At 38.6% G+C, this 26,186-nt stretch overlaps 10 protein-coding genes across 15 annotated transcripts; 5 read left to right on the top strand and 5 right to left on the bottom strand.

Annotated features, from left to right (window-relative positions):
• On the bottom strand, positions 1-3,692 carry LOC116921290 (adapter molecule Crk-like). Its single transcript, XM_032927557.2, has 7 exons — positions 3,248-3,692; positions 1,889-2,011; positions 1,596-1,800; positions 1,380-1,508; positions 1,196-1,312; positions 966-1,112; positions 1-823 (listed from the first exon to the last, which is right to left on the bottom strand). Exons 1-7 carry the CDS (start codon positions 3,277-3,279, stop codon positions 752-754), a joined length of 825 nt encoding a protein of 274 aa, XP_032783448.1. The 5' UTR covers positions 3,280-3,692; the 3' UTR covers positions 1-751.
• A 227-nt stretch (positions 3,693-3,919) lies between these two features.
• LOC116921288 (integrator complex subunit 12) lies at positions 3,920-5,663 on the top strand. Of its 3 annotated transcripts, none has more exons than XM_032927555.2 (6): positions 3,920-3,987; positions 4,093-4,213; positions 4,271-4,374; positions 4,430-4,546; positions 4,603-4,719; positions 4,803-5,366. In XM_032927555.2, exons 2-6 carry the CDS (start codon positions 4,124-4,126, stop codon positions 5,284-5,286), a joined length of 912 nt encoding a protein of 303 aa, XP_032783446.1. In that variant the 5' UTR covers positions 3,920-3,987; positions 4,093-4,123; the 3' UTR covers positions 5,287-5,366. The 3 variants fall into 3 exon arrangements, with proteins under 3 accessions (XP_032783446.1, XP_045028915.1, XP_032783445.1); XM_045172980.1 differs by adding an exon at positions 5,392-5,663 and having other exon boundaries at positions 3,938-4,213; positions 4,803-5,311; XM_032927554.2 differs by having other exon boundaries at positions 3,938-4,213.
• Positions 5,308-7,545, bottom strand: LOC116921283 (eukaryotic translation initiation factor 2D). Its single transcript, XM_032927547.2, has 6 exons — positions 7,393-7,545; positions 6,201-7,331; positions 6,048-6,137; positions 5,709-5,981; positions 5,501-5,632; positions 5,308-5,412 (listed from the first exon to the last, which is right to left on the bottom strand). The coding sequence occupies exons 1-6, from the start codon at positions 7,446-7,448 to the stop codon at positions 5,364-5,366; spliced, it is 1,731 nt and encodes a 576-aa protein (XP_032783438.2). The 5' UTR covers positions 7,449-7,545; the 3' UTR covers positions 5,308-5,363.
• Positions 7,546-7,717: 172 nt separating this feature from the next.
• On the top strand, positions 7,718-9,986 carry LOC116921284. 2 transcript variants are annotated; one of them, XM_032927548.2, is made up of 4 exons: positions 7,718-7,906; positions 8,115-8,450; positions 8,523-9,188; positions 9,258-9,986. In XM_032927548.2, exons 2-4 carry the CDS (start codon positions 8,118-8,120, stop codon positions 9,891-9,893), a joined length of 1,635 nt encoding a protein of 544 aa, XP_032783439.2. In that variant the 5' UTR covers positions 7,718-7,906; positions 8,115-8,117; the 3' UTR covers positions 9,894-9,986. The 2 variants fall into 2 exon arrangements, with proteins under 2 accessions (XP_032783439.2, XP_032783440.2); XM_032927549.2 differs by having other exon boundaries at positions 7,718-8,019.
• Positions 9,987-10,294: 308 nt separating this feature from the next.
• On the top strand, positions 10,295-12,914 carry LOC116921285 (tyrosine--tRNA ligase, cytoplasmic). 2 transcript variants are annotated; one of them, XM_032927551.2, is made up of 9 exons: positions 10,295-10,449; positions 10,676-10,913; positions 10,978-11,153; positions 11,254-11,375; positions 11,435-11,575; positions 11,640-11,825; positions 11,940-12,290; positions 12,347-12,500; positions 12,568-12,914. In XM_032927551.2, the coding sequence occupies exons 2-9, from the start codon at positions 10,695-10,697 to the stop codon at positions 12,815-12,817; spliced, it is 1,599 nt and encodes a 532-aa protein (XP_032783442.2). In that variant the 5' UTR covers positions 10,295-10,449; positions 10,676-10,694; the 3' UTR covers positions 12,818-12,914. The 2 variants fall into 2 exon arrangements, with proteins under 2 accessions (XP_032783442.2, XP_032783441.2); XM_032927550.2 differs by having other exon boundaries at positions 10,342-10,501.
• A 114-nt stretch (positions 12,915-13,028) lies between these two features.
• On the bottom strand, positions 13,029-14,466 carry LOC116921293 (60S ribosomal protein L6). Of its 2 annotated transcripts, none has more exons than XM_032927559.2 (6): positions 14,365-14,466; positions 13,937-14,109; positions 13,781-13,878; positions 13,556-13,713; positions 13,308-13,492; positions 13,029-13,240 (listed from the first exon to the last, which is right to left on the bottom strand). In XM_032927559.2, the coding sequence occupies exons 2-6, from the start codon at positions 14,105-14,107 to the stop codon at positions 13,079-13,081; spliced, it is 774 nt and encodes a 257-aa protein (XP_032783450.1). In that variant the 5' UTR covers positions 14,108-14,109; positions 14,365-14,466; the 3' UTR covers positions 13,029-13,078. The 2 variants fall into 2 exon arrangements, with proteins under 2 accessions (XP_032783450.1, XP_032783451.1); XM_032927560.2 differs by having other exon boundaries at positions 14,288-14,428.
• Positions 14,467-14,650: 184 nt separating this feature from the next.
• Positions 14,651-18,583, top strand: LOC116921278 (two pore calcium channel protein 1). Its single transcript, XM_032927541.2, has 12 exons — positions 14,651-14,822; positions 15,013-15,362; positions 15,426-15,551; positions 15,612-15,755; positions 15,821-15,990; positions 16,055-16,154; positions 16,215-16,395; positions 16,459-16,680; positions 16,750-17,032; positions 17,100-17,270; positions 17,353-17,651; positions 17,727-18,583. The coding sequence occupies exons 1-12, from the start codon at positions 14,759-14,761 to the stop codon at positions 18,107-18,109; spliced, it is 2,493 nt and encodes an 830-aa protein (XP_032783432.1). The 5' UTR covers positions 14,651-14,758; the 3' UTR covers positions 18,110-18,583.
• A 316-nt stretch (positions 18,584-18,899) lies between these two features.
• LOC123471513 (vitamin K epoxide reductase complex subunit 1-like) lies at positions 18,900-20,042 on the bottom strand. Its single transcript, XM_045172981.1, has 3 exons — positions 19,592-20,042; positions 19,415-19,524; positions 18,900-19,341 (listed from the first exon to the last, which is right to left on the bottom strand). The coding sequence occupies exons 1-3, from the start codon at positions 19,783-19,785 to the stop codon at positions 19,082-19,084; spliced, it is 564 nt and encodes a 187-aa protein (XP_045028916.1). The 5' UTR covers positions 19,786-20,042; the 3' UTR covers positions 18,900-19,081.
• A 971-nt stretch (positions 20,043-21,013) lies between these two features.
• LOC116921292 (phosphatidylinositol transfer protein alpha isoform) lies at positions 21,014-24,046 on the top strand. Its single transcript, XM_032927558.2, has 9 exons — positions 21,014-21,177; positions 21,452-21,482; positions 21,540-21,703; positions 21,760-21,859; positions 21,923-22,000; positions 22,060-22,224; positions 22,313-22,434; positions 22,508-22,598; positions 22,797-24,046. The coding sequence occupies exons 1-9, from the start codon at positions 21,161-21,163 to the stop codon at positions 22,842-22,844; spliced, it is 816 nt and encodes a 271-aa protein (XP_032783449.1). The 5' UTR covers positions 21,014-21,160; the 3' UTR covers positions 22,845-24,046.
• On the bottom strand, positions 24,047-26,089 carry LOC116921287 (short-chain specific acyl-CoA dehydrogenase, mitochondrial). Its single transcript, XM_032927553.2, has 9 exons — positions 25,934-26,089; positions 25,614-25,768; positions 25,444-25,553; positions 25,229-25,380; positions 24,833-25,168; positions 24,649-24,776; positions 24,488-24,583; positions 24,316-24,434; positions 24,047-24,252 (listed from the first exon to the last, which is right to left on the bottom strand). Exons 1-9 carry the CDS (start codon positions 25,965-25,967, stop codon positions 24,162-24,164), a joined length of 1,221 nt encoding a protein of 406 aa, XP_032783444.2. The 5' UTR covers positions 25,968-26,089; the 3' UTR covers positions 24,047-24,161.
• Positions 26,090-26,186: the final 97 nt, after the last annotated feature.

Raw genomic sequence — 26,186 nt, 5'->3', positions numbered from 1 at the left:
TTTTTTTTTAAGGTTTTCTTTTTTGTTTTACTTGAACCAGCAGATTGACAGATTCATACGAGACATTATATAAGGTGAGGGAAAGGTGGGAGGGACATGGATTCACGCACACAATTATCTCAATGGATACAGAAAAAGGGTGACACGGGGGAGAGATGTTCATCAATCTCCAAAGCGTGTGAAGCAGTAATAGCGTCTGCTTTTTGTAGTTGTTGATAAATTAAAGCGCACTGGATAATTAGGAAATGGGAAATTTAAGGTAATAGGGTGGAAATGGTGAAAAAATGTAGCCAAGAAAGTTAAATTTCATTCTTACAGCAGCTGTACAAAAACTCGCTCCAGGATTGGTTTCTTCTGTGCGTCAAATGTTTTTTGTTTTTTTTTCTCGAGTTTTTCTCATTACATTTAGGATAGGCGACAAAAAAAAAAAAAAAAAAGGGAAAATAGGAAGTGGTAGTTGAAAAGAAAGCAAAGGTGGTGGGTGAGGGTGAAAATCATGGTATTTTTGTTTGTTATCGATTGCAATTATTTGTTGTGTCTGCGTCACTGTGTCGTCAGCGAGAAAGGAAACTTACGTATACGTCGTTCTCCCCTTCTCGTTTTCTTTTTCATTGAAATTTTAAGTTTAAAAAATACAACCGCATGGGGGATGGGCGATTATATGGGTCAGGCACCGGCGCTAACGCAACACATTTTTTTTTCTTTCTCTCTTTTCTTTCTTCTTTTATCTAAACTTCTCTTTAACGATTTTTCAGCTGTCGATCCCATCGTCAGCGTTTTCCGAATCGATAAACTCGACGTGGGTAAAAGGGAAATGGCCAACCTGTTGAAGAAAACAAACACAAGAAAAAATACATACTTTCACATCGTATTAAATTCTTGCTGGACCAGTGATCAGATTATCCAACCGCAAAAAAGAATCGCCCGTCCACCTGAAAGAATTTTTTCCCATTCTAAAAACTGACCTTGCCATTAAGTTCGCCTTCCCACTGGCCGTTGATATGCATTTTGGTGACTTTAACAGTGTCGCCCACCTCCAGACGTAGGGCCGTTTTATCATACGCGTTAGGTACACGTGCCTGTTTCACTCTGGCGTAAGCTGGCAACTTGCGCTGCGATAAAATAACATCTTCCGTTACATTTTTGTAAAAAAGAAAAAGACATGACTCAAACATCTGTTTTCTATTACACGTACTTGGATGTTGGCTGGCCGTTTAGTCTTGTCCTGTTGTTGAGGGGCAGCATTTGGTGTTGTCGGACTGTTGCTGATTCTGTTGCTGGTTTCTCCAATTAATCCATCGGTTCCATCATGCTGCGTACAACAACAAAAAATGTAAATTTTGGATTAGAAACTGGGTTGAGGTAGAAAGATTTTCTACCTTTTGAACGTATGGAACAGGTATCGAACCCGTTTGTCCAAGGCTATTCATGGCCGTCCACCATTGCTCTTCGTCCTTGCTGATGACGGTCAATATTTCACCCTTGCGGAAAGGCAAATCATCCGCATCCTGCAATAACCATATAAAAACGGTTCATTTCAGTTCGCACATTTTCCCCAGTGAATAAAACAATTGGCAAATGGAGGGCACACTTACGCTGCCGTCAAAGTCATATTTGGCCACGACTCTTTCAACCCGTTTGGGTGCTGGCCGAATGAGCGGTGTCGTGTCCAGGTAGTGGAGTCGATAAAAAGACAATAAGGCGGGCAAATCGGGAAACATTTGATCACCGATTCTGTATCTTGTTTGATCTCCTTGCTGTATCTTGTTGATGATGTAATGGCTGACTTTACTATCCTCTCTGTCAATGAAAAACATGACGTTTTAAAACTCAACATTTATTAGAGTTCGTTGAGCTGAAAGGAATGTTTTTAAAGATCCCAACCAACCTGACGCAAAGAACATAGTCGCCCATGATGGTAGTACTGTCCCGTACCAGGAAGACTCCGCCTTCTCTCTCTGCCATCAAAAGATCCGTTGCATCTTGGCGGGACATAGGGCCGAAATACCAACTGGATACAAGGAATAGTCATTGGCGACGACAGACAACAACAATAACAACGCCGCGAGCAATATAGCGGCAACAAGATGAAAATTAAGAACATTCTTTTCAATTTGAAAAACAAAAAAATAGGGAAAAATAATAATAAAGCTCGGGAGAGTGACGATCGTTAAAGAAAAGAAGAAGACGAAAGAAGAAAATATGGTGAATAAAGAATATAGTAGAGCCAGATGGTGTCGGGACGCGTCTGCCAACCGCAAACGGTTGGGATTGCAGGTGTTACTTGGCTAGTGTTTCTTTTTCAGCCGAGTGGGAAACAAAACTCGGAGCGAGAAAAAAAGGCAGACTAAAAAATCTGTTCTGTTGCCTCCTTATTATTATATTTTTTTTTTTAAAGAGGCGTCGATACAAAATGAGAAGAGACTCCACGAGACTGCTCTTTTCGTGCGAATGAGTCGTCGTTCTTTGTCGACTCTCTCAGGAAGGGTGGAAAAAGCGGAAGACCCAATCAACTTTCTGCTGCCGGGCGGGCCGACTCGAGCGCATCCGGCCATATCTAAATGGCTCTCTTTTATTTTATATTTTTCCCCTCTTCTTCTCTCACCACTATGTCCCCCCTCCAAACACATACGCACACGGGCTCACTTCCTATACCACACCATCACATCCTCTCCCAGACTTCATCATTTTTTCTGGAGAACGCGTCGCCATTTTCTCTCTTTTTCGTATAAAAACCGACACATATGTGATCAACCGAGGTTTGAGCTGCGTCATCCAACCGCCAGCGCCTGGTTTCTCCCACCCCATTCCCCGTACAACATCTAAATATTTATCACAACGCCCACCCCACCGAAAATCATTCCCTATCTTAGATTGGTCTCCGGATATAAGGGGAGAGAGACCAATCTAGGATGTAAGAAGGGCTAAAAAAGCAGTTAGGCTTCATGATCATCATCTGTCAGCTATCAGTAATTTCATTGAAAGAAAAAGGACATCAGTAACATAAGAGACTTTCTAAATTGAGGATGCAGGATGCATCACTAACACTTTCATTTCTAAACAACCTTTTCGTCTGGCTGGGGGGGTTTCACTTGAATCCTAAATATAGAAACATGAAATGATCTAGTGGTCGCAGCCAATACAAACAACAGCAATATCATAAGAAAATTCACACAACACCAAATTCTGGTTTTAAGAAGAATTAGAGAAGTAAGGTGTTAGGAAGAATTATGTTAAAATTATTTACCTGTTCCTGTCTGTTGGCTCAAATGTCGACATGGCAGCAAGTAAATATAGGTGAATACTTGCTCAATCCAAAACTTGATCGTAATTACAAAATCCTTTGTCTAATATGAGGTAATTGAAAGTTTTTTTTATCTTGGCTCTACAAACGACGATCGTGTTCAGCAAGCCTCACATCCTCACTGCACCTCATACAACACATGTAACATCACTTGATATGTAATCATCACAGAGAACGTGATATAAAAAGTAACGTTTTCAATTGTCCAAACGAATTTTGATAACTCTAAGATGAATTACAACATCCCTAGTGGTTGATTGACAATCACAGGCAAGAAAAAACTGATTATCTTAATCCTCAATCAGGAGTAAAAATTTGTCGAAGGCTGAAAATCAAGTCTGTATGTGCAGAATATGAATGTCTTTCTGGTCTCTCTGTTTCGGCAGACCCACAAATCTAAGCCATCGTTAGCAGACTACCGCTAGGTGTCATCGCTGAGTCATGTCCCTATTAATAGATTCTTGACCAAATTCCCATATTTACTTTATTCTTATCCGAATTCACATATATATTGTAATTATGAATTTTAAAATTTTTTTTTATGCTTCGGTATAAATCCAATGTAAAATAGATTTAACATTTATTCGACTTCTGGAAGTTTACCACCAGAGGGCCAGTTTTTATTTGCAGCAGTATTTATTTTGAAGTTGCTTTCGGTTTCGGACTGCGAATGAGCAATCAGGGTTTGCTATAGACTAGCTAAGAAGAATCGCTTTTAATTATATATTTATAATGGATGGGCTTATAGAGCCGTATTTAGTTAAAGCTATAAGTCTTTTGCATTCTAGTGCCAAAGATTCTGGTGACCAATTGAAAGCTATGCTGGATGAAGCAATAAGGTTAAAGAATGAAACCAACAACTCCTCATCTGTGAGCAAATTGCCACCACCTTTGACTATGATCAAAAGAGTAATGTAACATTTTTCATAATTGTATTTTTATAATTTAATGTTTATTGTGTCACAGGAAACAAAGAAGAAAAATGACTTTTTCTATGATGAAGATATACCTCTTAGCAAAAGGAGGAAAGAATCACCTCGATCATCCCAGCCATCATCCCCTGCCACAAGGTATGCTATATGCAGTACTTTAATTCAAGAAACTTTAGTTAGTTTTGGATTGCAGTGTTTTTGAGAAAACCAAGGAACCTAAGCGAAAACATGACACCATTTTTAATGATGAAGATGTTAAGAAATTTAAGGATTCCCCTCGCTCATCACAACCTGGGTCACCAGCCGAGAGGTATGTTCTATAGTTTAGGTCTAATGGAACTTGAATATACAAATAATTTTGCGTAGTTCTCCACGAAATTTGGGATCACCAAGCGCGGCACGTAAAAACGACGACCTCGATTCTTTGATTGATGCTGATGACTTGGCGCAAGAAATTATGGACCTTCACTGCGTTATATGCACGTAAGTAATTCTTATTGGTTTTTTTTTCTTATGATTTTTTTTTTGCCAACCAACGGTATCCAAGATATTTATCTTTATACCAGTGGCCTGGATGTTACTTCTGGAAACCAGCTTGTAGAGTGCCAAGAATGCCACGGCCTTTACCACCAGGAATGCCATCAACCGAATATTAGTGATGCTGAAGTCAACGATCCTAGATCTGTATTTTTCTGTTCGGAGTGTAGCAAGTCAATGAAAAAGACCGCTAGTCGACCTAAATCAAGCAGCAGTAGAGAGAGCCCCATCACGTTCTACAAGAGCCGATCTGATTCGCCAAACTCGGTAAGCGGCAAGAGCAGCGCTGGTTTAATGGCCACCTTTAACAAACAACAAACCCTGCCACACAAGTCGACTGGCGTAAGCGGCACGTCTAGCAAGTCAACAAGCTCATCAAGCAGCAGTAGCAATTCTTCTTCTGGGAATAATACCAATGGCAACACATCCCTTATTAATGCCGATAAACGACTCCAAAATATAAAAAAACGAGCTGCAACAAAATTGCAAGAGAAGCGCAAACCTGGAAAGTAGTCAATTTCGTTCTGTACAGGACAAGGTATTAATTCTGTTTTTATTGAGTTCATTCTCATATACAATTTTTCAGACCATCATTTTTTACTTTTGGCTTTCTTCAAGTCGAAACCTTGGATGAATTGCCTTTGAAACAAAAGATAAATTTCCAAGGTTAAGTCTCGAAATTCTTTCCTCTTGTAAAATTAACTGGGAACATTAAGAAACTACTCACTTGGGAATTCCATATTCGTCAATAAGGAGGTTTCCGACAAAACCAATTTGATTACCCTGCACCAATACTACTTGACCCTTTTTGGCTGGGGAGTTGGTTATTGTAGTGCTGGCAGCCACACCCACTTGGCACCTATATGAGTAAACGAAAACCAAAACCTTAATTATTTCGAGAATCCTTTCACGTAAGAATGTTACTCCCCACTTACCTGTGAGCAAATTCATCTAAGTCAATCCTGTACGTCTCTAGACCAGAGATCAGAGTAACTTTTTTATTACCCGCTCTCGATGCCGTAGTTATCTCCACAGGCTCCAATTCTCCTTTTACAATGACGGGAGCTGTCTGGTGAGGGAAAATCATCTCATAAACTGTCGAAAGTTTCGTCAGAATTCGGTTCATTAATTCTTCCCAGCTTAGTGAAGGAACTACTTCGCCCTTTTTAAGCACGACATCGCTTAAAATCGGATCTAATGTCACTTGACTTATACATTCATATAAGTTAAATTATTCACTAGAAAAATAAAAAATTATTTTCTTTCGAAATAACCTTGGATTGGTTGCACTTTGCAATTGGTTTGCTCGGACATATTCCGTTAAGTATTGACGGATTTGCTGTGTTGTCAAATTTGATCCCTTCCTATTTTAGTGCTTCAAGTATCAGACAAAGTATATCAGATTAGTCAGATAAGTAGATACTGACCGGTAAGTTCCGGTGAAAAGTGGCAAACAAACGGCGTTGACCGCATACATCCGAGTTATAACTGGCGGAAGATACTTTTCCATTTCACCAACCTTCTCCAATACAGGTTGATGATCTTGTTTGTCATTGATATCGACACGGAAACTGCGAACCCTCTCGTGATCGTATCGGATAGCGGAAATGCTTTCAACGCCTTTAGTGAATTCTTTTACTTCAATGACGCCCTCCTTCGTCAGAACATCTAAGAACTTAGAAAGTTTCTTGTACGAAGACTTCTTGATATCGAGTGTCTTTTCCGACGGACAGGATGGTACAATATGCAATCGGTAGAAATTACTAGTAAGCACTGGAAGCTCAATCTTCTTAGCAGTGGTTTTAAGTGCTTTGAAAAAGCAGTAATTGAGCAGGTCATCCATAGTTTCTTGGGGATTTTTTTGCTCAACTACAGCTTCTGTAGATTCTTTAGCCTCTGACAAGGATTCGTGGTTTGCGTCGGGTGCGTCTGGTTGTTTCGTTTCTGATGTTTCAGTTTGTTCTTCAGTACTAGCAGTTGCCTCTTGTGGAGGAATTTCTTTTCTATCAGCATCAGACTGACATCCTGGAGGCCCCAGATCAGGAGGAGATTCTTTTGTTCCAACTTGCCAGAGAAAGTCACCAATGCAGTGCAGTATCTCAACACCTCTACCTCTTCTTCCAGCCATGTACATATCTTCACTTGAGAGAGCTGTGTTCCCTACAGCAACGGCTGCTGAATTTGTGTTGCTGTTAATGGCAACTGTGACACCTTTATTCAACCTTCCATAAGCTCTGAGTCCCAGTTCTTCTTTGATAATAATTCCAGGTAACATAAGATCAGCTCCATTGCTGAATTTTGGAACAACCTCATTCCAGGTTGTGAAGTAGTGGACAAGCTTATTGGGAAGTATCCACAATAAATACACTGTGGGATAAAGTTTATCTCTGATATGAAAAACGATTGGCTTTTTGCCAACCACATGAGCAGTGACAACTTCTCCTCCATGAGTTTCAATCTTCATTACAGACATCTCCTCTTTGTTAGGGATTGCTAGCACTAGATCTTCTTCCGTTATAGTAGGATAACATTTCTGAAGCTCTGCTTTTAATTTCTTCCTACAATTATCAAAGAGAAAAAGTTATTGATTATTCCCTTTTTCATGTGATTACGACTTGCCTTTCCGATCCTTTTATTGGAGTATTTGACTTGACACGAAAGGGTTTATTGAACATCTTGTTGTTTCAATTCAACTTCTTCTACTTCTGAAAATTAAAGGAAAAAAATTTGAATTCGTCTGCATTGAGGCTACTGCCACCTGCCAGGTTTTTATAAGCCGACGAGCCAAGATACATTTTTTAGTTCTTAACTTTATCAAAACAAATAAAAACTAATGATTTCTCTGAGAAAATTGTTTTAAAGTTGATGACAAAAAATTTATATATTTTTATGCTTCAAAAGCTGAACAATCGTGCCTCGTGCGATCGTGCCACGGTGCCAGTGCCACGGCCCTTTTCCCACCACGCGTAGTATTTGTCAATTGTTTTCGTTGACCACCATTATTTCTAATCTTTTATCCAAAGATTGTGCGACGAGTTGGTAAACGTTACTGCGACAATATTGTTAAGTTTAAGAGTATTGACAATATAGTTTGCTGGACACGGTTGGACTTGTTTTCAACAGTTCTTGCCCCGTAAGATTCTTATATTCACTAAACGAGAGGATGCCATACATTTGTACATTTTTGTTCTTTTTTTGTAAATCGTCAATCGGTATGAGTGTACACTGGTTGCTCAAATTCATGGAGTAATTTTTTACGATTACTTTCAATTTCATGGCAATTTGTTTTGGTACAATACACAGTAATTACTAAAGAAGTAAATATTTATTAACTTCAATAGGAGATGCCAAAACGAAAATGTCCATCATTTGCAGAGCAGAAGAAAATGAAAACATCTGCACAGAAAAAGCAAAAACAAGGCTTTTTTACTGCAGACAAAGATACTGAAGCAGAATCACAGTTCAATGCTAGTCGACGAGAAACGCCGGGACGAGCTGCGAAAAGAAAAACTGGCGATATGATAACAACCGTTATGCCTATTGTACATCGGGAAGAAACACAAAAAGAAGCCACAATAGGAACATCTGCTACCATACAACCAGAATCAAATGTCCTCACAGAAAAAAATTCAACAAGATCTTCAGGGACTATTATGAAAGAGCTTATGGAAAACAAAGTATTTGATAGCTTTACTTATAATTTTTAATTACTTTAGTTATGGATATAATCATCAACATCTTTTAAATAGATGATTCTTGTGTTAAACCGAATCGAAACGAACGTCGTTGAGACCCTTCGTCTACATGGTGTTACATTACCTGATCATGACCTACAATTGTTGCACTGCCTGCAAGAATCAAACAAACAGTCAAGTGTAAAAAAGGCCAGTTCTGTCGATCCTGAGCCTAAAGACCCTGCTATTTTACCAGTCGTTTCGTCAACACTTGAAAAGGTTGACGTGGTGCAGCTGACTGAATCTTCTGGGCAAGCTCAGGAAATATCGATAAATGAAGCTAACCCTTTGAACTCAGAAACGACGATAGTAACATCGGTTCCACCGGCTGTTACTCACGTTACCCTTCATTCAAACACTAGTGAGTGTAAAAACAATTTCCTGGAAAACTTGGCGCTTACCCAAATCGTGCCCACTGGAACAAATTCGAATCTGTCAAACACGAAAAGAATCATCAAAATCGCTCCAGCCAAAGGAGATAGCATTTCGCATAAAAAGAAAATCGAACTCCCCATGATCGCACCTTCAATCCCCAACGGAATAATCATCACTACTTCTGCGCCCATTTTCACTCCAAAAACCAATGCATTAAGAAACTTTTCTAACAACCAAACTACACAAGGAAATACCCGCATCGTGTCCAACGTGAAGATAATCAATCTACCCGCTGAAGACCTACAGGTAATTTTATTATATTACCTCACGTTTACAGAGGCATCTTGTAATTCCCCTATTACTCGTCTTCTACAGACTCTGCAAAATAACAAGTCGCATATCCAGTATCTTGCGTCGAAAAAGGATCTCTGCCCTCAGGAAGTTTCTCTTTTGAATAAGCTTCTATTAAATCAACAAAAAATTTTGGCAAGAGGAAATCCAGTTGTACCCATTCCTGGCCAACGCGTTCAAGGCATTCCATTTACGATCGGCGCTTATATGTACGTCGTCCAGAGTGGCACTCGTCAAACTCTCACTGATACTCGCAAGACTACCAAAAAGGTAGTTGCGCTAGTCCCCCCTACTGAATTACGATCGTCAGCTACAACTGAAAACCGTTCGAACTCTTCTATCAATCTACCTCAAGTACAGAATTCTGTCGTGGGCAAATTACTTGAATTAGCCACCAGCAACAGGTGTGACTATATTCTACCGGATGCCGAAAAGGCAGTTTGCAACCGTAATAGCTGCATTCTACAAGTAGCCCGTCTTAAATCAGAATTGAACCAAAAGTCTATTGCTTTGGAATCTTGTAACAGCGAGTTAGCCAGCTTGAGGGCAGAGTTGAGCAAAGCAAACCAATACATAAGCAATTTGAGAGCACAACTGGAAGAGAATACTCATACTTTGTGCTCTTACCTAGCGGCAAGTTCGCACATTAATTACGAGTAATTTTCGACATTCAAGTGTAAAGTTTTTTCCCCATTCGTTCAATCATGTGTGAAAGAGAATCAGATCGTGACACAATTTGTGTTTTCAAAATGATATAGTAAGTAATCGTTTCATTGTGTTTTATTTGTCTACCAGAAAATTTCTGTTTTTGATGATTTAATCGTTGCATATGCCATGTTAAGTAAGGCATCCGTGAATCACAATTCACATCTTGAACTGAATAAAGAAATGCGATTTGACGAAGTGAAATACATACATGAAAAAAAAAAACCTTTGCTCAAATACGTTTATCAATTTTCATTACATGTTTAATATTATCTTTCACGAATCCTTAGGTTTTATAATTATACTTCTTACAAAAATTTGGGTAATTTTTTGAAACAAGGTTAAGCAAATAGCTAAGAGCCGAAAGTAGCTGTTTGCCGAACCCTTAGAAAGTAGCTCTTCATCTCCTATTGGAGAACGACAGTGATGTCGTTCACCCTTCACTTCCCTTGGTTCCTCTGTTTGTGTCACGCCGCATGTTGTAAGCTGTAACCGTATTGCAACAGAACAGGTTGACTATCCCATCTAATTTTCATAAATACTTTTGTGTTAAGACTTTTTAGGTATGTATTGTTTGTCAGCTGTCAAGTTTGAAATTAAGTCAAAGCCGAAGTTTTTTCAGTTTTTACTCGTTTTCGTTTTTCGAATATGTCAATGAATGTGAGGCAAAGTGCTTCTACTCTTAGTATCTCTATCTAACAGTTTTATATACCTTGACTATATTGTTGTTTTCACAGATTTCATCTGAAAAAAAAAATGGGCTCCCTGGATCCAAAGGCAATAATGACACCATCAGAAAAGAAACATTTGATTACTCGAAACCTACAAGAGGTTCTTGGTGAAGAAAAAATCACCGAAATCCTTGCAAAACGAGATCTAAAGCTGTATTGGGGAACAGCCACAACTGGCAAGCCACATGTAGCTTATTTTCTACCAATGAGTAAAATTGGTGATTTTCTAAAAGCTGGATGTGAGGTTAGATAATACAATTTGAAACAGAGATTTAAAAATTTTACTTACCAGCTATTTCGTCTTCCAGGTCACTATTTTGTTTGCTGATCTTCATGCCTATCTTGACAATATGAAAGCACCTTGGGAACTACTTGCTCTTCGTACTCAATACTATGAACATGCCATCAAAGCAATGCTTACCTCCTTGAAAGTCCCACTTGAAAAACTCAAGTTTATTAAAGGGTCTGAATATCAACTTAGCAAGTAGGAAACAGTTCATTATAAGTAGAAAAAATGCACAAAAGAATTAGATGTGTTTAATAATTGGTACTGAGTACTTCCTTTTTTTATAATTTTACTTCAGAGAGTACACTTTGGACATGTACAGATTATCCTCTCTTGTCACTGAGCATGATGCAAAAAAAGCAGGTGCAGAAGTGGTAAAACAAGTAGGCAATCCCTTGCTATCTGGCTTAATGTACCCGGGTGAGGTGTATTAAACACTATGTGCAATGTAAATATTGATAACTTCTACTCTCCACTAGGTTTACAAGCACTAGATGAAGAATACTTGAAGGTAGATGCACAATTTGGAGGTGTGGATCAGAGGAAAATTTTCACATATGCGGACAAATACTTGCCTCAGTTAGGGTATTCTAAACGTGCCCACCTGATGAATCCAATGAGTAGAAAAATTTCAGAGCAATTTATTCTAGACACTTTATGAAATTAGTTCCTTTGTTATCACAGTTCCTGGCCTAACTGGAGCCAAAATGTCGTCATCGGAGGAAGATAGTAAAATAGACTTACTTGATTCGTCCGCCAGCGTTAAAAAGAAGATGAAAAAGGCATTTTGTGAACCAGGGAAGGTGGAAAATAATGGGGTTTTAGCCTTTGCTAAATATGTTTTATTTCCACTGCTGAACACTGGTGAAGGTAACATTGATAAAAATCACTCCGTCTTAGAATTCACATCTTATCACTGTCAAATTACCGATTCTCGGCTTCTTACAAGTGATTAAACAGAGATATTTTCTGGCTCCATACTAGGATTCCTTATCCAACGTGGTGCAGACAATGGTGGTGACATTGAATACACTACCTACGAGCAGATGGAGTCGGACTTTTCCCAAGGGCTGCTTCATCCGGGTGATTTGAAAGCGGCAGTTGAAGTGCGGCTTAATGCTTTGTTGGAGCCAATTCGAAAAATCTTTGAAGCTCCTGAGTTGGTAAAATTAGTCAAAGATGCTTATCCTCCTCCGGCCAAGGTGTCTAAGACTATCGCTGCAGCAACTGACGATGTTGTGGCGCCTCATCGTCTCAACATCCGAGTGGGAAAGATCATCGAGGTTAATAAACATCCTGAAGCAGAAACTCTTTACGTTGAGAAAATCGATCTGGGTATAACATTGAACTTTTGAATCGTGAGAATGTTAATTAATGTTATAACTGAAAAGGTGAATCTTCTGGCCCCCGGACAATTGTCAGCGGCCTTGTTAATTTTGTACCCCAATCAGAGATGCTCAACCGTATGGTTATAGTGCTGACCAACTTGAAACCTGCCAAGATGAGAGGTATTGAATCAGCAGGAATGGTTCTTTGTGCATCCAGGTAAGGGTTTTTGTTTACATGTCTAATGTCTCTATGGTTATTAATTGGGATACAAAAATTCTATCAGTGATGAACCTCGTCAATGTGAACCACTTGATGCGCCCACCGGCAGCCAACCGGGGGATCGAGTGTTGGTGGAAGGTTATGAAACTGGTGAACCAGACACTGTCCTCAATCCAAAGAAAAAAGTATGGGAAAAGCTTCAAGAAGATTTGCGCGTAAGTGCAAGTGGAAATGCTGAATGGCAGGGTAATTCATTGCAAACCGCACACGGTCCTGTCGCAGCAAAAACTTTGAAAAATGTTCCCATCAAATAAAGTGCATTAAATACTGAATTATTATTTAAATGCTGGATATAAACCGTGTTAAAATTCTTCAGGAAGGGAAAATTAATACATTTCAAAACTATAAAAACTCTTGAATTTAGGTATGGATTTACTACAGTTAAAACTTTCTTGTTTTTGAGGTAGAAAATTATTTATAATATTAAATATTCCACACGTAATTAATGAACAAAAGGAAAACATATTTCGAAGCCAAATTTTTTATTGACTGTCCAAACACACGCAATCAACTTTTTAAAATTTAAGCGTGTGGGGATATTGACCGGTGGACAAACCAAAACGCGACTTCAAGTAATTCAAGAGGATTTTTCTGTCGGGATGAGGTCTAATAGCCCGGAGGAGTTGTTTATCGACCGTTATCTGGTCAGCTTTGCGAGTGGCCGAAACCTTGTAGGTCTGAATTTAATAATGAATGAAGGATTATTACGAGAACCAACATTGAAAAAAACAAACAAACAAATACCTTCTTCTTCTTGGCGAAGATATCACCCTCTGCTTTCTTGGCGCGTTTTTCGCGAATGCGGCGGAAGTAAGCATCGTTGATTGTGTCGGGAATCTTGACACTTTCGATGTTAAGCCGGGTGCTTGTGGCAATCACGAACTTTTGGTGGACACGACGGATGGGGACGCGGTTGATTTTGTATGGTCCTGTAAATTCCAGAAACTAACTATTAAATCAAATTTCAAAAGCCAAATGTTAAATATATGTACCAGTGACGAGAAGAAGACCAGACTTCAAAGCCTTAAGGAGCACAACACGCTTTCCTCGATGAACACCAGCCAACAGAATAAGAATGGTTCCAGGTTGAAGAGACTTGCGAACCTTGGTGGCACCATGCTTCTTGGGAACTTTTGACCTGGGCTTTGAGCTAAAGAAAAAGAATGCAAGCCAATTCAAATTTGGGTTCAAACTAATCAGACAATAGAAATAATTACTGGTTTTTGCAGGGATAGTTGTTGGGTCTCTTCTTCAAGCTAACAATCCTGGTCCCCTTGTTGAATGGCTTCTCAACAAATTTGGGCTTTTTCTTTTGCTACAAAGGAAACTCAAACATTACATTTTATTTCAGCAGAGGTAAAAATAATACAAACCTCGTCACGCTTGGCTTTGGAAACTCGTTTTCCGGACCTTGCCTGCTTCCTCGAGAGGTAGCGGCGAAGAGCTTCGGATTTGGAGAATGTGTATTTTCCGCTAGCCAAAGTTGGGGCTGGCTCTTTGGCAGCCGGTACTCCTGCAGCTGGCTTCTTCTTGGAGACCTCCATTGCTATATGATTTAATATGTATGTTAAAAGAGTGATTTAACAATTCAGTTACAAATGTAACCACGGTATGACAGCGGTCAGGCAAGTGAACCAATGTGTGTTAACTTTGTCGAGTTACCAAACTTTAAACACTAAACTAAAGGGCAAATTTGAACTTTCACTTTGAATAGGAAAAATTACCAATTTAGCTGAGGATAATATAATTTAACGACAGATTTGGATGTCTCCGAAGAATTGAGATACGAAAATCGACCTACCTTCCAAATTTGCTGGAAAAAAACAAGACAGAGGAGTGGAACTAGGACTTCTAGCAACTGCTACGTTGCAAGATCAAAAGAATTATTTGAGATTGACTGCCAATCGGCGTAAACTTCGCAGAATTTTCTTGAATTTTGTAAATTTATCAATAAGTTATATTTAGCTTCGAAAAAAATATTAATAACACATAAGCTGTTTTTATAGTTAATGAAAAGTGTAAACTATTTTAATAGTTTCATCATATATAATTGTAATATAAATGGTTTGGCACAGGTGGCCCAGTTAACTTGATATTGATACTTGTCTGTGGTGTGTTTACAACTCAAACCCCTTGAATATTTTATTTTATTTTATTAATTAAGTTTTATTCGCCCATTATCACGCGTCGTCAGTATGGGAGAAGACGACAAGATGCCCAGTGAGCAAGAGGGTATTCAGATACAAATTATGGAAGAAGGTAATTGTTTATACTCTATTCTTTTCTTTCTCTCTAGAAGGAAAAAATATAGGGAAATATTGCGCGGTTTTTTTAGCCAGACAGAACTAGTTAACGTGTAACAACAGTTCAACTATTTTAACGTGTATTTATGGAAACTCATGACATTTTTGAATGGGTCATGATTTGTTTTTGTATTATTTGTCTACAGCTGGACAAATAGATGTGCCGTTAGAAGTAGGAAATACTGCAAGAACTGCAAGCACAGTGCGAGAATCAGCAGTACAGTTACAGTTCACTGAGCTCCACTCATTCCCAGCAATTGAGTGTCTTCCATTAGATGAAGTCACTAAAAGCTGGGAGCTAAATTATCGAGAAGCAGCTATTTTCTTAGAAGAAGGAATCAATAATGATAAGTTGACATCCCATCCCTCTTGCCATGAAGCACTTCCTGCATACCTCCTTGTACACAACAAGTGGTATTATGCCCTGGATTTTGCAGCCTCTTTATTACTGATTTTATTGACATTCACAGAGAAACCAGCAAACCCCCTCTTTCGGGTAAGTCTTTTTATTCTTGTATCAAGTTTGATGCATACAAAAACATTTATCTTAAAAATCTAGCTACCTGTAGGGGTACATAGCAGCATGGAACTCATGGCTTTAGTCATTGTTAGTGTTGAGTTGATTATGAAATTCCGCTGGGTGGGATTCAAAATATTCATTCACCACCCTAGATCCATGGTGAAGGTAAGTCTTAAGTCTGTCAGATGAACAGATAAATTTGTACTAGAAATGGTTAATTAATAGGCGCTGACGCTCTTGATAATGATTGCTGAATCTATTGTGGTTCTCGTCCGGCAAAGTTCGCATTTTAGGGTTACTCGCGCTCTCCGACCCATCTTCCTTCTAGATAATCACCATTTCGGTGGAGTCCGTAGATACTTACGCCAGGTAAAATTCGTCATAAGAACTCCAAAAAATTTTACCGACTTAGAAAATTATTACTCTACATGCAGGTTTTACAATCGGTGCCTCCAGCAATTGATATGTTAGGCCTACTGCTATTCGTAATTCTATTCTACAGTGTTTTAGGTTTTTATATTTTTGGATCGAACGTAAACGATCCATATTTCAGTACTTTACAGCAAGCCTTTATTTCCCTTTTCATACTTTTGACGACGGCAAAGTAATAATCTATGTTATTTTCTATTCGTACATTATTGTACACTAATCACGTTGTTCATTGGCAGTTTTCCCGATGTGATGATGCCGTCCTATGCGGTAACTCGTTGGTCATCTGTTTTTTTCATTACATACCTTTCCATCGTTCTGTACTTTTTGATGAATCTGGTAAGTATTTTGTAAATCTGCCGAATGTAAAAACTAAATACTAATTTTTGAAATTCTCAGTTACTTGCCGCTGTCTATGCATCTTTTTCTAGTATGGAGAGAAAAAAGTTTCAACAGTTATTGCTCCATAGACGTAAAGCAGCGCAACATGCTTTCCGTCTCTTGCTTAGTCGGAGCAATAGAGGGGGCATTACGCTGCAACACTTCCGTGGTCTTCTACGTAATGTTGACCCATCTCGAAGTATTCTCGTCCCTACTAATAAAATGTTATTACCTTTTAAAATTAACATATATTTTTGTTTAGCCTACAGGGAAATGTATCTGATGTTCCGTCTTCTAAACACGTCAGATTCTGGAATAATTAACCTAAATGAATTCTATCATATTTACGATGTGTTGGATATGAAATGGCGGATAAGAAATGAGGAACCGTTTTGGTTTTCACGGCTTCGTTCCCGTACGTTGGCCACTATGGCCCAACAAGTACATCGGCTGGTTACCTGGACTTTTTTCGACTACTTTGTCTGTGAGTCTCAATGGTTAGACTTTCAGCTTTCATTGATCATCCCTTTTTATTTCCGTTCGTCGATCGAAGGCCTAGTGATTTTCCTGGGAGGAATTCTGATTTTAACGAGAACTGCAGCTATCTCGGTGCATATGAGCAACCCGCTTGAACTAGGTGTTACTTGGGAAACCTACGCCTTTGTGTCTTTCTATGCACTTGAAGCATGCCTAAAAATGTTTGGCATGGGTTTTCACGTCTACTTCTCCTCTGGCTGGAACTGCTTCGACTTTGCCGTGACAGGAGTATCTCTGATTGGGCTAGCGGCTGAAATTCTCGGTCAATGGTCATTCCTCGTGGTAGCAAGGCATTCGCGGTAAAAATAGTTTTGCGTAGACAAATAATTCAAAAAAGCAGTCTCATTTTGTAGTTATTACTTTTAGGATTTTACGTGTTTTCAAGCTACGTAAGCGATATCGAGATGTCTTTGGAACGATATTTATTTTAGGTCAAAGACTACTGTGCGCCGGAATTGTTTTCCTGATTCTTTATTACGCTTACTCAATTGTTGGAATGGAACTTTTTGCAGAGTACGACCTTACCAATTGTTGCAAGTACGGATTTATTACGAGATTGTACATCACTTATTATTATCTGTGTTTTATTACAATGGATTTTCTTATGTTTTTTGCGCAGGAATTCAACTGTTGAAGCTAATTTTCGCTTTGAAAATGGATCATCGTCGAACGGCTACTATTACCTAAATAATTTTGAAAACGTCATTTCGTCCTATGTGACGTTGTTCGAGCTGACTGTCATAAATAATTGGTACATCATAATGGAAGGCTATGCTGTGACTACATCGCAGTGGAGCCGTATTTATTTTATGTGCTTCTACCTCACCATAATGATACTTCTCTCCATCGTCGTTGCATCGGTTCTCGACGGATTTATGTTTCGAATTTCATACAAAGAACAAATGACTAAAGATGACGGTAAGGAATATAGCTTGTTTTTTTTGTTTTTTTTTTTTTTTCAATTAATCATAATTCTTTTCACTGGCAACCCAGAAAAGCGTTTAGTTGAGAAGACTGTTACTCTCAATGCCGAAGAATATGAACGGCTCCTAGCAGTGGAATCTGCGGAACAATTGTCGAAGGGAAAGCTATGGCACAATTGGTTTGCCCGACTGCGTAAGCAAGAACCTTTCCGTACCCTGGAAGAGACTACATTGGATTTGCCGGACATTCGTCCTATATCAGTAACATTCACGGGTTTCCGTCGACGGACCAAGGATGTTCTTCTCAGTTTTATGTACAAGGATGAAATATCCTGCTGGATGAAGCAAGCCGATCATGAAGAAAAACAGCAACAACCAAAAAACTCACCGTCCAAACGGGTAGAAATACGCCAGAGACAGCATCGGGGCTCTGGGGAAACCAATAGCGATTAAGATTCCTAAGAGAAGTCTCTAGCGTCTTTACAACCCAGTCACACCTCCATCCTCATATTTATATCATATATTTTTAGATTACAAATGAACGATTTTCCATTTCTGTAATGAATTCTTCCAAAAGAAAAAAAAAAAACAACAAAAAAAAACAAAAACAAAAAACAAAACAAAACAAAAACAAAAAAACAAAAAAAAACATCCATAGACCCAACGCGCATAGATAGCACACCTGCAGTTTCAAGAAGCCGCTGTCTCTCTTTTGAAAAGTGCTGTAATAGCGAGAATTGTTTCGCTGAAGAGTTTTATTATTTTTAGGCCTAATCAAAAAGAAATCACGAGTAAACTGAATGACTACCTAGTAATATATTCAGATTAGTTTAATGTTTATGGCTATTTAGCAATAAATGCCACGTACGCCTACTAAAACCAAACCCAGTTAGTAATGGATATAAATAAAATATTTAAATGCCTAAATGTAAAGGGTTTTTTTGTGTTTTTTATATTGTTTATTATTATTGTTATTTTTTATTGTATTTTCCAAGCAAATTTTACTAGCAGGGAATTTGAATGGAATAAATAATCCGTTATGGGACAAAGGGTGCATTGCTAGGAATCATTATGAGGTACCTATTTATTCCTGATTCACCACACCAATATCTTTCCGAACATCTTCATGCAAAGTAGTTTGACTAAGCTTTAAATAGAGTAATGTGGCAGTTTTAAAAATTATTTCCTTGCAGCCTCATAGGTATCATTTATTGAATAAGGAAAAGTTAAATTGATGCACATCAGCATTTCAAATATATTATATTATAGCTCTGAACCGAATCACATCACAACTAAGGAATGACAATAGAGCACTTGAACAATGAGAATCAGAAATAGTGCATTTTCCATTATTTTCCCCGGGTCTGATTTGTGTCGCACAACCCTTTGGCTTTTGAGTATAACAACTGTTGAAATTGAAACACCTTATACTCTCTTCTTGGTTTTGTTAAATCCTCCTGTTTGAAGAATTGGCCCACCAGTTTCCAAGCTTAGTTGTTTCAATTTTGATATGCGAAGGAACGTCACAATCAGCAAAACAAAATTGACAAAGTAAGTTGAAATACAAACAACACAGATGTTCTCAAGAACAAAATAGAGAATGTAGCCTAGATACACTGAGCCTAAATTTGCCATGATACACAGCAACATCTGAACTCTTGCCAGAAACAAATAATTTCCAAGTCCTGAAAAATAAAATAAAAAATAAAAAAAGTTAAGCCATTGCTAAAACTAAACCTCAAAATTTATGAGAAATACCTAATAATAAAACCAGACCATAAAAAATAGCACCATAAACAGGATTGGGTTGGATAAGAGGTGAGTCTTCATCAAGAACATACTGGAGCAATCCAAATCCTTTGCCATACCTAGAAAATGTAGAAAGGCCAATATGAATCACACTATAAGGGGGGGAAAGGGAATGAAAGGTTATACTTGGATGAAAACACTTTAGTACAGCTCATGAATTCGTTGATGTCGCACATGGCCACGTAGGAATCATCATGCTCCTTTTTTGTCTCGACATAAAAAGCATAAGAAGAAAGAGCTATTCCAACAAAACAGAAGAAAGCAAAACAAGAACGCAGTCGTCGAAGTTTGTTCAGGATGAGGGCTGCAGAAGACACCATGATGCCACAAAGAAAACAATTCTTTGAAGAACTGTAACTTAAATAAGATTGGGATGTGATAATCGTTCTATCAGACAAGCTAGTAGCAACATCAGCTCGTTCCACTCTCCTTTCTCGTGGTTCTCTTGTCCTCTTCTTGGGAATGCTGCCTGCGGTGTGCGGTTGGTATGTGTCAAAATCAAAGTGTTCCGTAAGAAAATATTTACTAGTGCTAAAGATGGGCACTAGGTGACGCGGAAAAGCCGGCAATGGTGACGAGATGTTGTGGTTAAGCCGACGGAGATACAAATCTTGGATCATACCGAATTGATATGAAATGTTGGATGGAACGAGTTCTCTTCATCAGTCATCGATCTCAGTCACAGGGGTGACACTATTTGTGGAATTTTTTCATATTGATCCCATTGGTATTCGATCAATAATCGAACCTAACCATTAGTGTTCCGTGCCTTGCAGTCCTAATTGAAGGCCCATTTCGATCTTTAGTCACACCTTACTATTATGTGGGACACTAGTTAACCAAAATCGATTAATATGACAAGAACAAAATCTATAACTTAACTTAAATAAAATAAATTGGCCCATCTAGACTAAACAACAAGTCAACAAACAACAACAAGAATTTTTTTTAATATGTCAAAAATAAAAAAAAAACTTGGCAATGTCCAAGTGAACGATCAAGAAAGAGGGAGTTGCTTTGACGTCATCACGAAACTTTAGGGCTAAGAAACTCCTTTTTAGACATTTTGTTCACGAGAGCGTGTGGAATGAAACGATAGCAGAGAGCACCGTGGCGATCTATGGTACTACGTTTTCATAACTGACGAGGATTAGGATTAGATTTTAAAAAGTTTTGTGCAAATCTGTCGTTTCAAGCCCAAACAATACTATGTTTTCAGCCTTCGTCATTTTTCCAAATTTGCCTATTTCATCTCTCATGTCGTAAAATCCGCCAATACAAAGTTATGCGGATTTAAATAACTCTTGATGACATTAACGAAAACAGTTTAATTGACCAAAATTGTAGAAAATCGATAAAAACTAAAGTTAGATCAAATGTTTTACGATAACCCTAAAATTATACTAGAGTATTAGGAAGTTTTAAAACACTGGCTACATGTGGTTGCATTAGTACCATACATGGCCACGCGAGGCAGTCAGCTCTCCTGTTGCATCCTTGCCTTACTGTAACGTTTCTTATCCCTGTAGTTGTTGTGTCATCAGCTCCCAGTCCGTGCGAACTGTCAGGCTTTAGCAACTGTTAGGCCTTTCGTCTTCTATACAGTCTGTGCGAGGAGTTTAGGTCACCGGACTATAGTCTGGCTTCTGCTGCCCGAATCTCTATTTTTTATCATTTCCCTATCAACGGAAGAAAATGTTCATCAAGGAATTGTAAGTTCCAAAAAGGTGGCATTAAATATTACAAGAGTATTTCAGCGTACTTTTCAAAACCGGATACGCGATAAGTTGTGAAATTAATAACTTACCGACTCTGACATGCATGGTGGTTCGGTTTCGAATTTCCAAAATAAATTTTATCCGAACTATGTGTTACAGTAATTAAACCTCTGAAATTAAATATTTAAATTTGCTAAACATAGCAAAGTTGTTGTGAATTACAATTGATACATGACGAACTATCTAATCATGATCGTTTTTAATTTAGTCGGGTGGTGATGCCAGTAACAGTAGAAGAGGTGAGCTGAAACTGAATTGATGTTGAGAAGCTATATTACCAATTCTTGTTTCTACAGTACCAAGTCGGTCAACTCTTTGCTGTGGCAGAGGAGTCAAAGAACAACACAGGGGGAGGAGAAGGAATTGAAGTCCTAAAGAATGAACCATTTGATGGGAAACCTCTTCTGGGTGGTAGGTTCAGCAAAGGGCAGTACACCTACAAAATTTATCATTTAGCAAGGTAAAAATTTATACTCAAGCAAAATTCATTCTTATACATTATACACAATTATGTAGCAAAGTGCCAGCTTTCATCAGAATGCTTGCCCCTAAAGGAGCATTAGAAATTCATGAAGAAGCTTGGAATGCATATCCATATTGTAGGACAGTAATTTCAGTGAGTTTGGTAAAGTTCTGTTACTATTCCCTTTTTTTTTGTAAAACCTTCTCTATTTGACAGAATCCTGGCTATATGAAAGATAATTTTTACATCGTCATTGAAACGATGCATTATGCCGATAAAGGCATATCAGAGAACGTAAGCCATTATATCTAGTCCCACCATACGCGTTTCATTATGTGCTTCGTATTATCTAGATCCACGAGTTGCCGCCTGAAAAGCTGAAAGCACGCGAAGTAGTAATGATCGATATCGCCAACGATCTCATACAGTCTGGCGATTACAAACCTCACGAAGATCCAACTAAATTTAAATCCCAGAAAACTGGAAGAGGACCTCTAGTCGGCAAATGGCAGGACACAGTAAGTGTCGTAGAATCAAAATTTATTATTATTAGAATCAAGATTTCCTTGAAACCGATTAAAAGTGAAATGTCTTTTCACGCCCAAGGTTGATCCGGTTATGACCTGTTATAAATTGGTCACGGCTGAATTTAAATGGTTCGGCATTCAGACAAGAGTTGAAAGTTTCATCATGAAGGCAGAACGACGTCTGTTCACCAATTTTCATCGGTACCTGTTCCTACGTTGATCTGACTGATCAAAATAATTCTAATCTTTTGTTTGCCTTATCAAAATTGTTTAGACAAGTGTTTTGCTGGCTTGACCGATGGCATGGAATGACGATGCAAGATATTAGACGTCTTGAAGACGAAACGAGAGAAGAACTAGATAGGGTAAGGCTAAAAAAACTTTTGTTTTTTTTAATGGTGTTTTATTGCTTGTTCTGAACGGCCTTAAAAGAAATCAATGTATGATCTCTTTAAGAAGTAAGTGCCGGCCTTGAGGGAGGCGAGCCGAATCGAAGTTTCTGTGAATCATGCGCAGGTTTCGAATATTGATTTACTTTTCGCCTTTTTTCCCGTTTTTTTCAGCAACGTAATCAGGGAACGGTACGTGGAATGAAAGCTGATTCAGACTGATTCCTTCTGCTCTCTGCCTCCAAATAGTGCACGTGGCGAGCGACGGCAAGTGTCACGGAATTATTACCTCTCGTTTCGTGGAACATCTTATACTTCTTCCTCTGTCCTCTAATTTTCCCTTTTTGTCCATCTCCATCTGTTTTACGTTCCATTACCAAATCTATTTATGTTTGGTTGGAGTTCAAGTCAGCGTTTACAAGATAGGGGATCCATAAACGTCAGGCGTTGTAATTTTCATGTGTGGTCGGAGACTAGTAATTTTTTTGCGCTACGGGGTTTCCGCTTCAGACCCTCAATGTTCTACCAAGGAACACCCCAAACCTTCCATGTCGGGCTATCTTGCTTGCCCACTTGTGCGGCTTGCTTTTGGCTTTAGCCCTCATCTCTTTTTTTTTTTTTTCAAAAGCTAACAGGCAAGAAATGCGGAAATATTTTTTTCTTCCCATCTTTCTCCGTCTCGAGGCTCAAGTCCTGATTGAAGTGCTACAACCCGCGCCCGCCTCGCCTGCCACTAGACGAAAAGTGTATCGATCGAAACTCGTTGTCGGTTTCTTTTTTGCTGCTCTTTTTTTTCCTCTCGCCCAAGTCTTGTTATCTTTTTCTATTCTACTCCTGAGCCACTTTTTTTTTTGGCCAATTCGATTCTTTTCATATTTAGCCGGATTTTTCTTTTTGTGCTAGCTCCAATTAACCCCAATTCTCCCCTATATACATTATGATGTTTTTTGTTTTCTTTTTTTCTCTTTTCACTTTAGGGGAGTTTAAATATTTTAATTAAATTCAAATCTTCATTTAATGTGTGTGCGTGTGCGTATGGTTGGGTGTATGTGCATGTATGGGTTAACTTCCCAAAAGTAATCGAGACGTGCTGTTCTACCAATATTGGCACCTAAATTTGTTGTTGAATAGAAGTGTTCATTCAAATTAGAAAATTAAAGGGGCATGCCTCGCGCCACTCAACTCGATGTCTTAGAGACGCATTCCAGAAAACTTAGTTAACGATTTAAAAAAAAAAAAAAAAAGAAAAAAGAAAGATCAGTGTCCAAGATTATCTTTTTAACCTCTTTCTTTTTCATACATTGGCTCTCGTCTTTTCGTTCAAAATTCCTGCAATTGTTCAACATTTTTAAAATGTTAAAATAGCTATCGCATTCATGTTTGGCGCAAGCAAGGCGAGTCAAATAGATAAAACATCATCGGTATATCCTATAACTTGTTTATTCCATCACGTATAAACCTGTATAATGTAAAATAGAAAATTGCATTGTTGACATTTCTTTTCATCACCTTAGGAAGATTTAATCAATTTAATCTTTCCTAAACCCCATATTCTTTCAACACATTGCCAGCGATGACTAATCTTTGAATCTCCGAGGTGCCCTCGTAAATCTCTGTGATTCTGGCATCTCTGTACAAGGAATAGAAGGGCGTTTTTAAAGAACCGCATGAGACGATTTGACAGACTCATTACCGGTAATGTCGCTCAGCGGGCATATCTGCAACGTATCCCATTCCTCCGAGAATTTGAATAGCCTGATGCGAGATGAACGTTGCGGCTTCACTGGCTGCTAATTTGGCCATAGCTGCTTCCTAAAGTTGTGGTTGTTTTAATCAATCCGTGACACAGATTCTCAAATACGTACTTTGATAAAAATCTTGCCTTCATCTTGCAATGCAGCAGCCCGCCAAGTCAAAAGGCGCGCGCTTTCCAATTGCAAGGCCATGTCAGCGATTTTGTTCTACAATTATAAGAAAACAAAATGCAATAATTTGAATTCAGAGTGTCAATCAAAATCAGTCGAACTTGTATGGATTGAAGCTTGGTAATTGACTGTCCGAAAGCTTTTCTCTTGCTTGCATAATCGACAGCGCAATCTAATGCTGCTTGACCAATACCCAACGCCTGAGCTGCAATACCAACCCTTCCACCGTCTAAAGGCATAATAATGTATACTTACAATTTAATAGACATCTGTAGTTAATTTTACCTAACGTGCTCATGGCAATTTTGAATCCATACCCTGGTTTGCCAAGCATATTTTCTTTAGGTATAGAGCAGTCTTCGAAAATGAGATTGCATGTGGAAGAACCCCGGATGCCCAGTTTATCTTCTTTTTTGCCCAACGAAAGCCCTGGTGTCGGTTTAGGGACAACAAAGGCAGAGATTCCCTTGTGCTTGAGCGATTTGTCTGTGGTAGCGAAAACGACTGTGGCTTCAGACTCGTAGCCGTTAGTAATCCATGCTTTGGTTCCATTCAATTTCCAGCCTCCATCAGACGATGCTACAGCTGTAGTTGATGCCGCACCGGCGTCACTGCCATTTCCTGATTAATAATTAAGGCAGTTTTAAAAAGATCTATTGAACTACTAAATAAATATTTTACCTGGTTCACTAAGTGCAAAGCACCCTACTTTGTCTCCATTAACAAATGGTTGAATCCAATCTCTCTTTTGCTGATCATTTCCATATTTCATGAGAGGACCAATATAAAGTGAATTGTTGACACTCATGATTACTCCAGCAGAAGCACACCCCCTGTAAAATCCAATAGTAAAAATGAAATAAGGAATAGCAAAACCAAAAAGAGTTTTAATAGACCTTGATATTTCTTCCATAGCCACAGCATAAGCCAAGTAGTCTAGTCCAGCTCCACCAAGGGTTTCAGGAACAACTATGGCCATTAAGCCTATCTCGCCCATTTTAAGAATCTTAAATACAGAAAATACTTGGTATACTTGTACAGATCAGAAGCCAAGTTTGTTTGGTACCTGTTCTTTTGGGTAAAGATGTTCTTTGTCAAATCGAGATGCATTTGGCTTTAGTTCACCTTCAGCAAAGTCTCTGCACGTTTTTCTTAGCAATTCGTGCGTCTCAGGCAAAGACGTCAATATCGAAGCATTTCTAGCCTGCTGGAACTTGGCGACTGCGAGAGAAGATTGTAAAGAAATTTCATTACACTGCCTGAGCCAAAGGTATATTACATAATTTGAAAAGTTTTAATCATGGGCAACCCATGCCAAATCAAAGTGAGTTTGATGCTTGAATATGCAAAACAAAACATAAATGTAACATAAATCAATCATCTTACGGCCGAGAGAAAGTCGTCGCAGTTGCAGAGCCATAACTAAAAGAATGTGTTGAAAATTGTTAATTCCAGCAGACAATGTTTCTTTCGATGTGTTGCTAGATTACCAACAAAGAATAGAGCCATCTGGCGATTGATTAAAAGATGAACATTTTTATTGACCCTCGCCATCGATGGAATCGGGTCAGCAGGTTATTCTTTTCTTGTTTTCGCGCGATTTTATCCATCTTCTCCAGATTGGGAGGGAAAACAACTC

The sequence above is a fragment of the Daphnia magna genome, linkage group LG4 (genome assembly GCF_020631705.1).
Source record: "Daphnia magna isolate NIES linkage group LG4, ASM2063170v1.1, whole genome shotgun sequence".
Taxonomy (NCBI): domain Eukaryota; kingdom Metazoa; phylum Arthropoda; class Branchiopoda; order Diplostraca; family Daphniidae; genus Daphnia; species Daphnia magna.
Note: the sequence above shows the minus strand (reverse complement) of the source record. Positions and strands in the feature narration are given on the sequence as shown.